Source organism: Melopsittacus undulatus, chromosome 8 (assembly GCF_012275295.1).
Source record: "Melopsittacus undulatus isolate bMelUnd1 chromosome 8, bMelUnd1.mat.Z, whole genome shotgun sequence".
NCBI lineage: Eukaryota > Metazoa > Chordata > Aves > Psittaciformes > Psittaculidae > Melopsittacus > Melopsittacus undulatus.
In genome coordinates, this window is record NC_047534.1 from 18,185,728 (window position 1) to 18,198,362 (window position 12,635).

A 12,635-nucleotide genomic window follows, 5' to 3' on the forward strand; every position below is an offset into this window, starting at 1 on the left:
TGATTCTAATTCAGAAGCTGAGTCTGCTACTTTTGCCAAAGAAAAGGTTTTACCCAAGGGTTATAAACATTTTTGAAAACTGCAACATAATTCTCTCAGCACTGATTGCAGTGAGTGCTTTTTCAGGGCTGCTGTGTGGAGCTGATGGAGCTTACAGCTGGGAGGGTGTGAATTGGAATATGCCACAGACATCCTGCAGTTGTGGTGAGAGGAACTGTATGGTGTTTGTGTAGCAGGACAGGAGAAGGTCCTGGCTGAGGCTGCAAATACGTTTAAGGTCTGGCTGTACCTTTTTTTAAAGGAGAACCTGCTGCCAGCCTTGTTTCTTGCCAATTTACCAAGAATGTGAGCAAATTACATTTAAGAGAGCAACTAGATGCTGGTGGTAGCTCTCTAAGTGAAATAAGCAGCTCTTCATTTCCCATTGTTGCTTGGTGACACTTGCAGAAGGCTGTTGGGAGGCTCAGGATGGATATGGACACTGATGTAACCAAATGCAGGTAAGAGGCAAGGTCCCACTGATTTTGGTTCATGCCTTGCAGCATCAAGCCTTTGCTGATACACAAATCCATGCAAGTCAGCATGAGCAGAAGCTGGGGTTAGTGTGTATAGGTGGGGGATTGCTTTCTCCTGAGTGCACATACATTGGGAGCAAAGTGAACGGTTTTAGTGTGTCTCCTAAGCTAAGCATTTTTTGGATAGAAAAGATCCAGTTCCTAGTTGATGACTCTCAGGTGAAAACTTGCATTTCAAGTCCTTCACTGATACTGTTGTATCAGCAGATTTCTCAAGTATTCAGGTCACTAAGGAAATTGCAGACCTTTTGGTCCCTTTCCTTAGGCAGGAGCACGCTAGATTTGAGCACAGTCCCATCTGGCAGGGATTGACCTGTGATTTGGTTGGAAAGAAGGGAAAAAGCAACCTGCAATGACAGACTCCTAGTGCCTGATTAAAAGAGGTGGTGTCTGCTGGCACATAAATAGTGCTCTGTAATGTGGCAGATTGTGCCTGTGAGTGTGCATTGCAGAGTGAGTCAGCCCTGCAGAGGAAAGGAGGCAGCTCTGCAGCAGCAGCTCTATGTCCATTAGCAGGTGGTTCAGGCTCAGATTAAGGGATACTGCTGAAGGATGCTGCCTGCATGGACAATTCCTTCATAGAGCTGCTGACTTTTATCTTTTTCAGCTCTTACTGGTTTGCTGTCAGTTGGGGGTTTTTTTCACCCCCAAAGGCTGCAGATTTTTCCTTTTTCACTGCTCTGGTGGAGAAAGTGTTCTTAAGCACTAGGATTTTATGTATGATTGCTCAGGGATTGTCTTTCCTTGGGAGGCCCGGTTTAAGAGAAGTTTAGTAACCTGGAAAAGGAAGCAAGCTTTGAGGAAATAAAAACCTCCTTAGGAGAAACTAATCCCAGAAACTAATGTGCTGTTATAAACTATAACAAGGTAACAGCAAATTTAATGGAAAGACAAACAAACCTTGTTTCCTTTGCAGTCTAACCATGGGGATATTTATTTCATGGCTTTGTGCTGTTTGCATCCAGCCTGACTGTCGCAACCATCACTGTTCTCAGGTGGGAATTACCTCTGACACACAGGAGCTGCCACCTTTGCTCTTCATGTATCTTTCTCCTGTACAAGTATTAACCATTTTTTTTTCTCTTGACATAATTAAATCAAACCCAGATGAAGTCTTCCCAGTGCCACTAACCCTGGAGCAGGAATTTTCTGTTTCAGAATCCAAAGATTGTGTCCTGAAAAGCATCTCCATTTTTGTTCCTGTTACTCACTAATGAAGGCTGTTCCTTTTCTTTGCAAGCCATGCTTTATTTAGCTTCTGAGACAGTCATAGTTTTGCCAATTGTATCACTGAGTTTCTGTGAAGCTAATTTTGTATGACAGCACCAAAGCACACAGGAAACTTCCTCCCCAATGTCACAGTATGTAAGGCCTGAAGCCTTCCTGGGGACCACACTTCAGGCTCCTGAGTGCCTCCCACAAGGTATCTACGGGCACTGACAGATCACACTGCTCCACTGGGAGCAGGAGAGCAGGACAAGGTGCCTGGAGAGTCAATGTCTCATGTTTGCTATCTTCCTTTTGCTGACAGGACAGGGCTTCCTTTTGCCCTCAGCACAGGCTCGAGGCTGGGCTTTGGGGTTTACCGAGGGGATCCATGTGGCTCTTTCAGTCCTGGGCCCTTTTCTGGCACCTTGAACTGTCCTGTCCATGCTGCTCATTTTCACGTTCCTTCTTTGCCTTTGGGAGAGGGAAAAAGGGTGACCTCAGGAGGCAGAGAGCAAATGTCGCCAGCTACACCTGATGCTGTTGGGTACCTGAGGTAGGCTGAGGACAGATCTTAGGGAATCCCATATATTCCTGAGATTGGCAGCATGTTCTCGGCTCATAGATATAAACAGCCTCCCTGGCTCTTGCATGCATTAGGACAATACCTTAGATCTCTTTGCAAAATGCATGTGAAACACTAGAAGGTTGGCTGCATCTCCAGCAGCACTGCTTGGCAGCAGTGCTCAGCCAGCCCTCCCTGTGGACACCCAGATCTTGTTCACATCTGCAGCATGCACTCCCTTGTTCCTCCCAAGTGCACTGCTGTAACTTCCATGCTGCCAGGCAGTGAATCTGATGTGGGAACCGGGCCAGGTTAAAAACAGGTCCACCTGAAGAAAAATAACACTTGGTAAAGAAACTGCAGGTGAAATCTCAGCTTGTGATTCCCTCAGCCTCTTACTGAGGTAGTAGAAAGAACATGCCATTATTGGAGAGGGAGTGTGCAATGATTGGTAATGTGAGACAGGGATAATTTAATACTGAGAAATAAAAGGAGAACATCCACAGGGATAAAACATAAGCAGGACAGATACATGCCACAAAGTCACGGTGGGTGGCATACCTACAGCATGGATGAGGCCAATCCATACACCTTCACTGTCAGCACAGGCTGTCCTGGCCTCCAGCAGTGCGGAGGGAGGTCCGGGCTGGTTTCCAGCTCTTGATTCATTGGTTTGCTTCGGGGCTTGCAGCCCAAAAGAACGCTAGATCTCTTTGTCACCCAAGGGTTGGTGAAGCTGTGCCCAGAGAGCGGGCCCCATGCACACAGTGGGTGTTACTGTCTGTAAGCAGTATCTGCATTTACCTCAGTGTCTCTTCCACTGCTGAGAAAAGTTACTGTCACAAGTCGGTTAGCTTGTATGTTCTTACGATGTGCCCTGTTTTGGTCATGAGCTGTTTGGGTGCTGTGTATGCCTTTTAACATCTGAATTCAGTTCAGCAGCTTGGAAGGGTGCTTCCTTCCTCACAGAGTCATTGACTCAAATGGGCAGGCCTGAGATATGCTTTTAGGATTTATTATTTTCTAGTTTTGGAGTCTCCTTGACTTCACCTGCACTGAAGCCACAAATCATTCTCACAGATGTGCTTGTGGGTGCCCCTGACATGCATAATATCAGCCATGATGAGGAAAACCTGCCTGAAGCCATTTTTAGCCTCCAATTCCCTAAAGAGTGCTGCAGAGATTTCCTGGCCTCAATTAGCATCATTCCCAGCTCTGCCTTTCAGTGGTCTTTTCTGACATCCTGCTCACAGTGTGAGGCAGCTTGTGGAGCAGACAAGTGCTGACATCATGGAGTGATAAGTACAGCATAAAACCTTGTTAAAACTCAATTCCTGGCTGGACAGGGATGTTACATTCACCATTTCTCTTTTCTTGGTTCAGCAGCAGCACCCACATCAGCACCTGCTTGAACACAGGCCTTGAAGAGTGTTGTGGTTTAAGCCCAGCTGGCAACCCAGAACCATTCAGCCACTCACTCACTCCCCTCCTTCTTCCTTCCCCTGCTCCCAGAGGGATGGGGAGGAGAATCAAAAGAATGTAACTCCCAGGGGTCGAGATAAGAACAGTCCAGTAACTAAGGTATAACACAAACCACTGCTGCTGCCACCAATAATAATAATGATAAGGGAAATAACAAGGGAAGAGAATACAACCACTCACCACTCACTGACCAATACCCACCCTGGCCTAACCAGTGATCTGGGCCTTCCAGGTAATGGCCCCTGGTTTATATACTGGGCATGACATGCTGTGGTATGGAATGTGCTTTTGGCTAGTTTGGGTCAGGTGTCCTGTCTCTTGCTTCCTCCTGACTTCCCCTCCTCCCTGGCAGAGCCTGAGACTCAGAAAGTCCTCGGTCAGACTAAACACGACTTAGAAACAACTGAAAACATCAGTGTTATCAGCACTGTTCTCAGGCTGAAAGTCAAAACCACAACACTGCACCAGCTACTAAGAAGGAGAAAAGTGACTGCTGCTGCCGAACACAGGACAATGAGACACTTGACTCCACAATATGTGAGACACCTTCCTTGGCTGGAAGATGCTGGGTAGTAGTGAGCCTGTGTCTTTAGCTCACTCTAGTCTACCCTGGGGCTGAGCGATGGTTCTTGGGTGATGATGGCTGTCACCACCTGCACTGAGGAGCTCCAGTTTGGAGCCAGTGGATGCGGTAGAAACAGATTCTGGCCCAAACCATTCCCATCATAGCGTGAGATCGGAGGCAGCAGGAGGTGTGTGCAGACTGGCAAAAAGCAGGGCCTGAGGAGGTGGTTGTGATGGGACACTGACATCTGCACCGTCAGCACAACAGCTCTTTATGCTTCTTTGCACTCTAGTGTCTGGAGTGCTCCTGGGTAAGTCGCATTTCCTTCGGACACACATCACTCCCTGGTGCTGTTAGACCTTTTAAACAGCATTTGATAAACAGGAAACACCAGCATATGCTGTTGCCAGCCACTCAGAGCTCCAGCAGGGAACTAATTAATTTCTATTTAATGGTGGGTGTGATTAAACCAGCTAGAGAGTAACCCCCTTCTAACACTGGCTGCGAGGAGACAGGACGCGAGCCCAACCTGCGGACAGCGCGGTGCTGAGCACCCTGCAGGGTGAGGGCAGGTACCCAAGGCCAGCCCACAGCCGTGCCCCTGACAGCAGCACTGCAGGCCGCAGGACCCCGAGAACGGCTGTGCAGGGCTCTCCGCCAGCGCCGCCGCCTTTCAAACCAACGCCTTGTGGCAGTGCGGCCTGTCCGCACCGTGACCTCCCCAAGATGGCGGCTCCTTGAGGAGGTGGGGTGATCACGTGGGGCCGGGAGGCGGGGTGGAGTGGGGAAATCTCTGCGCGTCAGCAGAGCGAGGTCACGTGACCGATAACCGGCCCCGCCCCTCGGCCTGGCCCTGCTGCACCGGGCGGGGCTTGCCCCGGGTCCCGCTGCGGGGCCTTTCCTTCCAGCTCCGGCCCGGAGCCCCGGGTAGGGGCAGGGCCTACCCGCTGCCTGCCCCCGGGGCGGGGCTTCGGCACCCCGCCCCTCACCGGCTCCCACATCCCGCGACTCGCACCTGAGCGGTGGCCTTGTCCCAGTGGTCTTTCCGTGTCCTCCCCCCTTCACCCTCCCAGCTCCCGCCGGTTCTCGCGGGCGCATTATGCCGTCCAACAAATCCGTCTCGGACGCACCCATCGTCCAGTTCACCAACTGCCGCATCCTGCGGAGTCATCAGCTCCAGAGGTGAGAGCGGCCGGAGTGGCGGGGCTTACCCGGCACCTGAGCGCCCGGGGGACCGTTCCCAGCCCCCAGGGCTGCAGCACCCGGCGCTGCACCGTCCCCTGCGCCCGGCTTCCGAGGGGGACGAGGCGCGTGATGTGCGGCCCCTTCTCTGCTCTGCTCCCCTCATCCCCGCTGCCGGCCCCTCGGCCGTAGCCGCCGCGGTGCTGGGGACATCCCAGAGCCCAGGCAGAACTGAGCTGCCCGTCCTGCCCTGGCAGGCACTGGAGAGCCCACGTTGCTCCTGGGGCTGCTCCGCCCGACGGTGGCCGTGGCCACCACCTGCTCTGTGTGCTCTACAGGAGCTTGGCCTCTGTGTGATTGTCCCTTCAGGGAAGACCTGTGGGTGCGAGAGGGTAAGATCCTCAACCCGGAAAAACTCTTCTTTGAGGAGAAGGGCTCTGCTGACATCCAGCTGGACTGTAAGGACTGCATCATCGCCCCAGGCTTCATCGATGTCCAGATCAATGGTACAGTGAAGCCACGTGTGCTCGCAGAGGGGTGGGGGGTGCCAGATTGGTCCATCCCCATCCTTCAATGCATAGTGCCCCCAGCCAAGTTCATTTAGCACGAGGAAGCTGTGAGTCACCAAACTAACGGTAAAGAACTGTTTTGCCTAGGGTTGGTGCTGTCATGAAACTGATCCCCTTTTGTCTGGGTAGGGGTTTCGGCCCAGCTTTCTCTTAACCTCATTTTTATGAACATTTTATCCTTCTCCTGCACTGGTAGGATATCCACCCTGCCAGGGTGTGGGAGGATAGTGCAGGATTTAACCAACCGAACACACATGACCTGCAAAAACTCTTCCGTGAGGGTCTGGAGGGGCTTGTTCTATGGTGTCTATGCCTGTGTCAGGTTCCCTTTACAGTGGGGAATCCTCAGATTTAGCTCTGCGTCAAAATGAAAAGTTAATGCTTGCAAAACGCTGGGATGCTGTGGGAAAGGCACTTCAGGAGGACAGCGCTGGTTGGATTTGCACTCACAGAGCCTTGCAAACATAGGGCAGAAGTGGTGGTGGAGCCCTTCACTTCTGATCTGTGCTGTACACATGGAGCAGCTTGCTCCAGTTGTGCTGCAGTTTCATATCTGTTTGGTTCATGGTGCAGGAGGCTTTGGGGTAGACTTCTCCCTGGCTACAGATGACTTCAAATCAGGGATTGACATGGTCAGTCAGAAAATCCTCTCCCATGGCGTGACTTCCTTCTGTCCCACCCTGGTGACCTCTCCTCCCGCTGTGTACCACCAGGTAAGTGGCTTTCTCCCCTCTCATCCACAGGGGGATTAAGGGCTGAGGTTGGTACCAAGAGGTGAGAGACTCCCTGGCCCACAGGGACTGGGATAGCTGCCTTGGGGGAAAAAGCCATTGGCGTGAGGAGCTGGACTCTACTCCTGAATTTCTTGCTTGTAACCTTTAGACCTCTGAGACAGTGATGCCTCCCAGGCCAGCTTTGCACATCAGCGCTTCTAGCTGACTTTTTTCTCTGTGGGCTGTGTTTGGCTGATGGTTCCAAGTGGTCCAGCTTCAAAGCTCTCTCTGGACCTGACATGTGGGCTGTGCTTTGGCAGGCTGGGGTGGTGTGCCTAGGGTGCCATGTCTGACAAACCCTTTTTCTAGGTTCTCCCTCAGATCAGTATAAGAAATGGTGGAGCCCATGGAGCAGGTATCTTGGGTAGGTGGTTTTGTCCCTCGCTGTCCTCTCTGGTTCTACTCTAAGTAGGCAATTATCTTGTTAAGGGGAAAGAAGCTACTGTAGGAACAGCACAGATGAGGGCTGGAGCTCTTTTCATGGGAGGGGTGAGTGGGCACCGACCACAGCTGGAACAATACTGTGTTCAGCTCTGGGGGCAGCAACACGAGAGAGACATGGAGCTGTTGGAGTGAGTCTAGAGGAGGACATGGAGATGCTGCGAGGGCTGGAGCAGCTCTGCTCTGGAGCCAGGCTGAGAGAGCTGGGCTTGTTCAGCCTGGACAAGAGAAGGCTCCTGAAGGGGAGACCTTAGAGCAGCTCCAGTGACTAAAGGGGCTCCAAGAAAGCTGGAGAGGGGCTTTGGACAAGGGCCTGTAGGGACAGGACAAGGGGGAATGGCTTTAACCTGACAGAGGGGAGGCTGAGATGAGCTCTTAGGCACAAGTTCTTCCCTGTGAGGGTGCTGAGGCGCTGGCACAGGGTGCCCAGAGAAGCTGTGGCTGCCCCATCCCTGGCAGTGTTCAAGGCCAGGTTGGACAGGTTTTGGGGCAACCTGGACTGGTGGAAGGTGTCCGTGCCCATGGCAGGGGGTTGGAACTGGATGAGCTTTAAGTTCCCTTCCAAACCAAACCAGTCTGGGATTCTGTGATCCACTCTTTGCCTCAACCTGTGCCTGACCTGTGAATGGTCTGTCATTGTACATGCTCTGCTTCAGCCCTTTTTTCCCTGTGGCTTAGTGGCAGTGGGGTGGCTGGGCTTGGCTAGCTTCCAGTCCTGCATCTTTCTCTGTGCTGAGCTCAGAGTAATCTGAGCTGTGTGTTTTGCTGCAGGAGAATGGCAGGAGCTTGACTGGAGCAGGGTAGACACAGCAGGTTTCCTGGTCCTTGGCAGGGAGAGGAAGGGTCATGCTTTTGTGTTCCTATTTGGGCAGGGGCCCATCTGGAAGGACCATTCATCAGCAAGGAGAAGAAAGGGGCACACCCAGAGAACTGCCTCCGCACCTTCGAGGCAGGTGCTTTCCAGGACCTGCTGGCCACCTACGGGTCCCTGGACTGTGTCCGGATTGTCACCCTCGCCCCAGAGATGAAGAGGAGCAGTGAGGTGATCCAGGAACTCACCAAGAGGGGCATCTGTGTCTCGCTGGGTAAGGGCTGGGGCAGAGGAGGCTTGGGGGGGGTTCTGTCTCCCTGCCCCTCTTTTGGGGCTGTGGCATCTCTAATGGTGTCTCAGTGTGACTGGACAGGGTGGGATTTTCTTTTCCCTGGCCTTTATGGAGGTGAAAGACCTGTCACAAATGGTGTGACACAGTGTGGTACTGTGAAACTGTGGCCCTTTGTACGATAACAGCTGAAATTCATATTTATCGATTGAGGAGCTCCTGCTGTTGAACACAAGGTAGCATTTGGTGCTGGTCATACACAGGAAAGAATAGCAGTCTCACTTGAATAAAGATGTAATTGAGGATTGGTTACATGGAAAGGTTGAAACTTTGAAATTCCACTGCTTTAGGCCTTATTTGGCAGGTGAAATAAATCTCCAAAGCTTACTGCTGAGTTTCAACCAGAAGCACCATAGGAGACCTCTCCCTCCAATATCTTGCTAGCCACTGACTTAAAACTGGCTGCACTTTTCTTGTCTTCTGTTTCACAAACTCTTCTTTGCCTCAGATCATTGAAGAGCTCCCTTTAAAAGGAAAAAAAAGAAAAAGAAAGAGTGGGGCAGTTATTCAGGGTGAATTTCACCCTGACACATAAGACACCTCTGTGCTGAGGCTGGCATCTCACTGTGGGGCATCAAAGTTGAGTCCTAGTGATGAAGCATCTTCAGTCCTTTAAGGAAATAAATGGAGGTGGGTAGAGAAATCAGGTGATGGTCTTTGTTCCCAGGTCACTCAGTGGCTAATCTCTCCCAGGCCGAGGATGCTGTGCAGCATGGCGCTACCTTCATCACTCACCTCTTCAATGCCATGTTGCCGGTGAGTAGCTGGAGACACTTCTCCAGCACTGGTATTGCTTCTGGTGCTTTCTCTCCTGCTTCCCATGGATGCATATTTTCCCCAGCTTGTTTTGTACCAAGTATTGCAATGAGGTTTCAGCACTGAACCTCTGGCTTCATGTTTCTACAGCCTGATCTAAAAGACTTGAGATTGGAGGAAATATTCAGATTTACCTTGTAAAGGACAGTGTTCAGCTGCCAGGCCCTGTTTGATAGAGATGGCAGCTGTGTCCCCTGCCATGAGTCCTGGTGGTGCTCCACAGCTTGTCCTCTCTCCCCTTGGGCAGTTCCACCATCGTGACCCTGGGATCGTGGGGCTGCTGACAAGTGACAAGATTCCAGCTGGGCGGAGGGTCTTCTATGGCATGATCTCTGATGGCATCCACACCAACCCTGCCGCCCTGCGAATTGCCCACCGAGCCCACCCCAAAGGTGAGCCATGATGGGCCCATGCAGTGACACCAGCCATTGCCCACAAAACACACGTTTTCTGTGGTGCACTGCCCTTGCTGACTGAGAGACCACAGCCACATGGGCTGATCCGCCAGCCCTTTTGCTTTGGTTGCATGTGGCTAGAGGCATTTTGGCCCCTCTCTGGGAGGGCTGGTGAGGTGCAGTGCTCAGAGCTCAGCAAGATAAACTGCAAAGCTAAGGCAGCCCCTTTTCTTGCATCCCTCAGGCCTGGTGCTGGTGACAGATGCAATTGCTGGCATGGGGCTGGCATCAGGTCGGCACACACTGGGGCAGCAGGTGGTGGAGATTGATGGACTGAACACCTACATTGCAGGTAAGTGCTTCTTCCTAAAGAGCCAGGGACAGTGCTGGCAGTCATGCCTGTTCCTGAAGAGCTGAGCACACCTTGCAGTGCCTGTTGGAGCAAGGCACCACTTGTGCCACCCTGTTGGGTTTTGGTGCCTGATGGCTCTGTAGGGACTTGGCCCTGGAGAGAATGAGACATCTCATAAAGAGGGGAAGCACCTCATCTTCATGGGGTGAGGGGTAATCTCGCAGTTTGTAGCTGTCTGCAACACCTTTGAACACAGTGTCATGAATGCCAGAGGTTCCAGTGGGATCAGAAAGGACAGAGAAATCTTACACATACTTACTGTCCCTTATCTTTACTGTAACACAACCACTCTTGCTAAGTTCCTTAAGCTGCAAGCAGTTGGAAACTGGGAAGGTATTTCAGGAAGGATCATTCTCAGTGTCCTTCCGCTGTCTCTGGCAGCAGATGCCTGTATTGTATGCTAGTTTCACCCAGTCCAGCTGATCTCACAGTGGACTGCAGGGGGACATCCCAGTACCTTTCCCTGCAGTGCCAGCATGGGTCCTCTTTTGCCACCTTCTGTCACTGGGCAGCAATGGCTGAAGGCCCTTCAACTTGCTTCATGTGCAGTCCAGGATTTCTACCCCTTCTGGTCATGTTACACTTTTCAACCACTCCACTTCCTGCTATGAGTTGTGGGACCTGCTCAGCACTATCTTGTTCCTCTCCCAGGCACAAAGACCCTGAGCGGCAGCGTGGCGACCATGGACGCATGTGTGCGGCACTTCCAAGAAGCCACAGGTAAGTAAAGTGTTGTCCACAAGCTGCTGCACCCTACCTTGACATGGGAAGAGGTCTCTCTCTTGCCACCTGTGTCCACTCCCCTAGGCAATGTTCCCTCTCACCTGAGACATGATGAGAAGGGCTGGGATCAGCAGCGCTGGCCTCGGATGAGCACCTTTTTTTTGGTGAGGGTTCATTTTAACCCATAGCACTGATGAGAGTTGAACCCTCCTGTGCGTTTCTCCACATTCCCTAGATGTTCAGTTCTCCTCTTCCTTCTCTCTCATAGGGATGTTTCCCCTCCCCAGCTCCATTTGCTGAGGCAAGGGTGTTCCAGGTCAGGTCCCTGCCAGGCTGACAGTTGCCTTAGCTTTGGGGGTTCAGGCTGCTCTCGCAACAGGGCTGTTTGCTGCCCTAATGTCTCCCCCTTCTCTGTTCAAGGGTGCTCAGTAGAGATCGCGTTGGAAGCAGCGTCTCTGCATCCTGCCCAGCTGCTGGGGATTGAACACAAAAAAGGGACACTAAATTATGACTCCGATGCAGGTACTGGTGTTGGGACAGCAGGTACTGGTACAGGGACAACAGTGTGAGGGCTCCTGGCTGCTGGGGCTGCTGCAAACACATCTTCATCCCCTGCTTCAGTGGGAGCTGCAGGGAGACTTGCTCTACCTGGGATTTGCTTTGGGCTTTTGCTCCAATGGTGTTTCCCTTGGATGCTGATGTTGTTTTGTGAGCCCTTTGGTGAGACCCCATTTCTCAGCCAACATGGAGCAGAGCTGCCATAGCAAGGATGGCACCATGCTGCTGTCCTGCTGCCGTTTGTGGGGTGGGGGGAATCTCTTCCCTGCTGAGCCCAGCTCTTCACAGCCAGCTTCAGCTGCTTGCTTTCTCTCTCATCCGATGCAGATTTCCTGATGCTGAATGATGATCTGTATGTGCAAGCCACGTACATCGCAGGCGAGGAAGTCTGGAAACAGGATGCAAAGGGCATGTGACGCTGGGCTGTCCCAGTGCCCTCCAGGCTCCCTGGCACTGTGGTAGCAGCTCGGGCAACCACCCCACTTCTCTCTTTTCTTCTTTTGTTTTTTTAATTCCTTCCTGCAATTCCCTTAAAGGAGCCTCATACCAAAGAGCTGCATTTTCCAGCGCAGCCACTGCTTCCAGTTACAGGCATGCCTGCACCAGATGTGTTGGTGCTTGGTTGGTGGTGTGGGGAGAGCAGGCAGATCTGTGCTGGGGTTCTGCCAGGCCCTGGAGTGACCTGAAGGCCTGCACAGCTGTCCTGCATGGTGTCCCCAGACAGAGGTGCTCCTGTCACTATCTCACAGCAGTGTGAAGCTGTCCCAGCCTTTGCACTGTTCTATAGAGCACACACTAACCTGCCCTGTGCCTGAGGCAGGCTCAAGCCATTTCCATTCCCCTGCCTGCTCTTTGCCTTGCTTCTGGGCAGCCATGGCTGGTTAGACATCAGCTTCCACCAGCTCAGCTCTCAGCTCTTCACATTAAAAGGTTCCTGTTGTGTCAACAGAAGTTGAGGATCACATTCTGTTCCCCAAGCAGTCCCTCTGCCATGTATCCTCAGAGCAAGGCTGTCGCAGCTTGCTGACTTGGTGCTGTTGTGGGGCTGTGAATCCATGTGGGCTGAATCCTCAGGGCAGAGGTCAAACCCAGGAAAAATGAATCATTGCTGGTCCTTTGTGCCTTTCCCCTTCATGGGCATTGAGTTCACAGCACGTGATTTCAGCTGGAGACATGAACAGCATCCTGCCACAGAAGGCAGTGTTCCTCTTAA

The 12,635-nt window shown here is 52.0% G+C and overlaps 1 protein-coding gene across 1 annotated transcript; it reads left to right on the plus strand.

Annotated features, from left to right (window-relative positions):
* Nucleotides 1–5,250: 5,250 nt before the first annotated feature.
* On the plus strand, nucleotides 5,251–12,368 carry AMDHD2 (amidohydrolase domain containing 2). Its single transcript, XM_005150659.3, has 11 exons — nucleotides 5,251–5,575; nucleotides 5,945–6,081; nucleotides 6,718–6,857; nucleotides 7,227–7,281; nucleotides 8,231–8,443; nucleotides 9,186–9,274; nucleotides 9,582–9,726; nucleotides 9,974–10,081; nucleotides 10,793–10,861; nucleotides 11,285–11,386; nucleotides 11,750–12,368. Exons 1-11 carry the CDS (start codon nucleotides 5,493–5,495, stop codon nucleotides 11,836–11,838), a joined length of 1,230 nt encoding a protein of 409 aa, XP_005150716.1. The 5' UTR covers nucleotides 5,251–5,492; the 3' UTR covers nucleotides 11,839–12,368.
* The last annotated feature ends 267 nt before the right edge of the window (nucleotides 12,369–12,635 follow it).

Excerpts from the sequence above, each read along its gene's own strand:
- AMDHD2 (XM_005150659.3), top strand. The coding sequence starts at position 5,493 with ATGCCGTCCAACAAATCCGTCTCGGACGCACCCATCGTCCAGTTCACC. Across the intron at positions 5,576-5,944 it reads CGGAGTCATCAGCTCCAGAG|GGAAGACCTGTGGGTGCGAG; the intron begins GTGAGAGCGGCC and ends TTGTCCCTTCAG. Across the intron at positions 7,282-8,230 it reads CCATGGAGCAGGTATCTTGG|GGGCCCATCTGGAAGGACCA; the intron begins GTAGGTGGTTTT and ends CTATTTGGGCAG.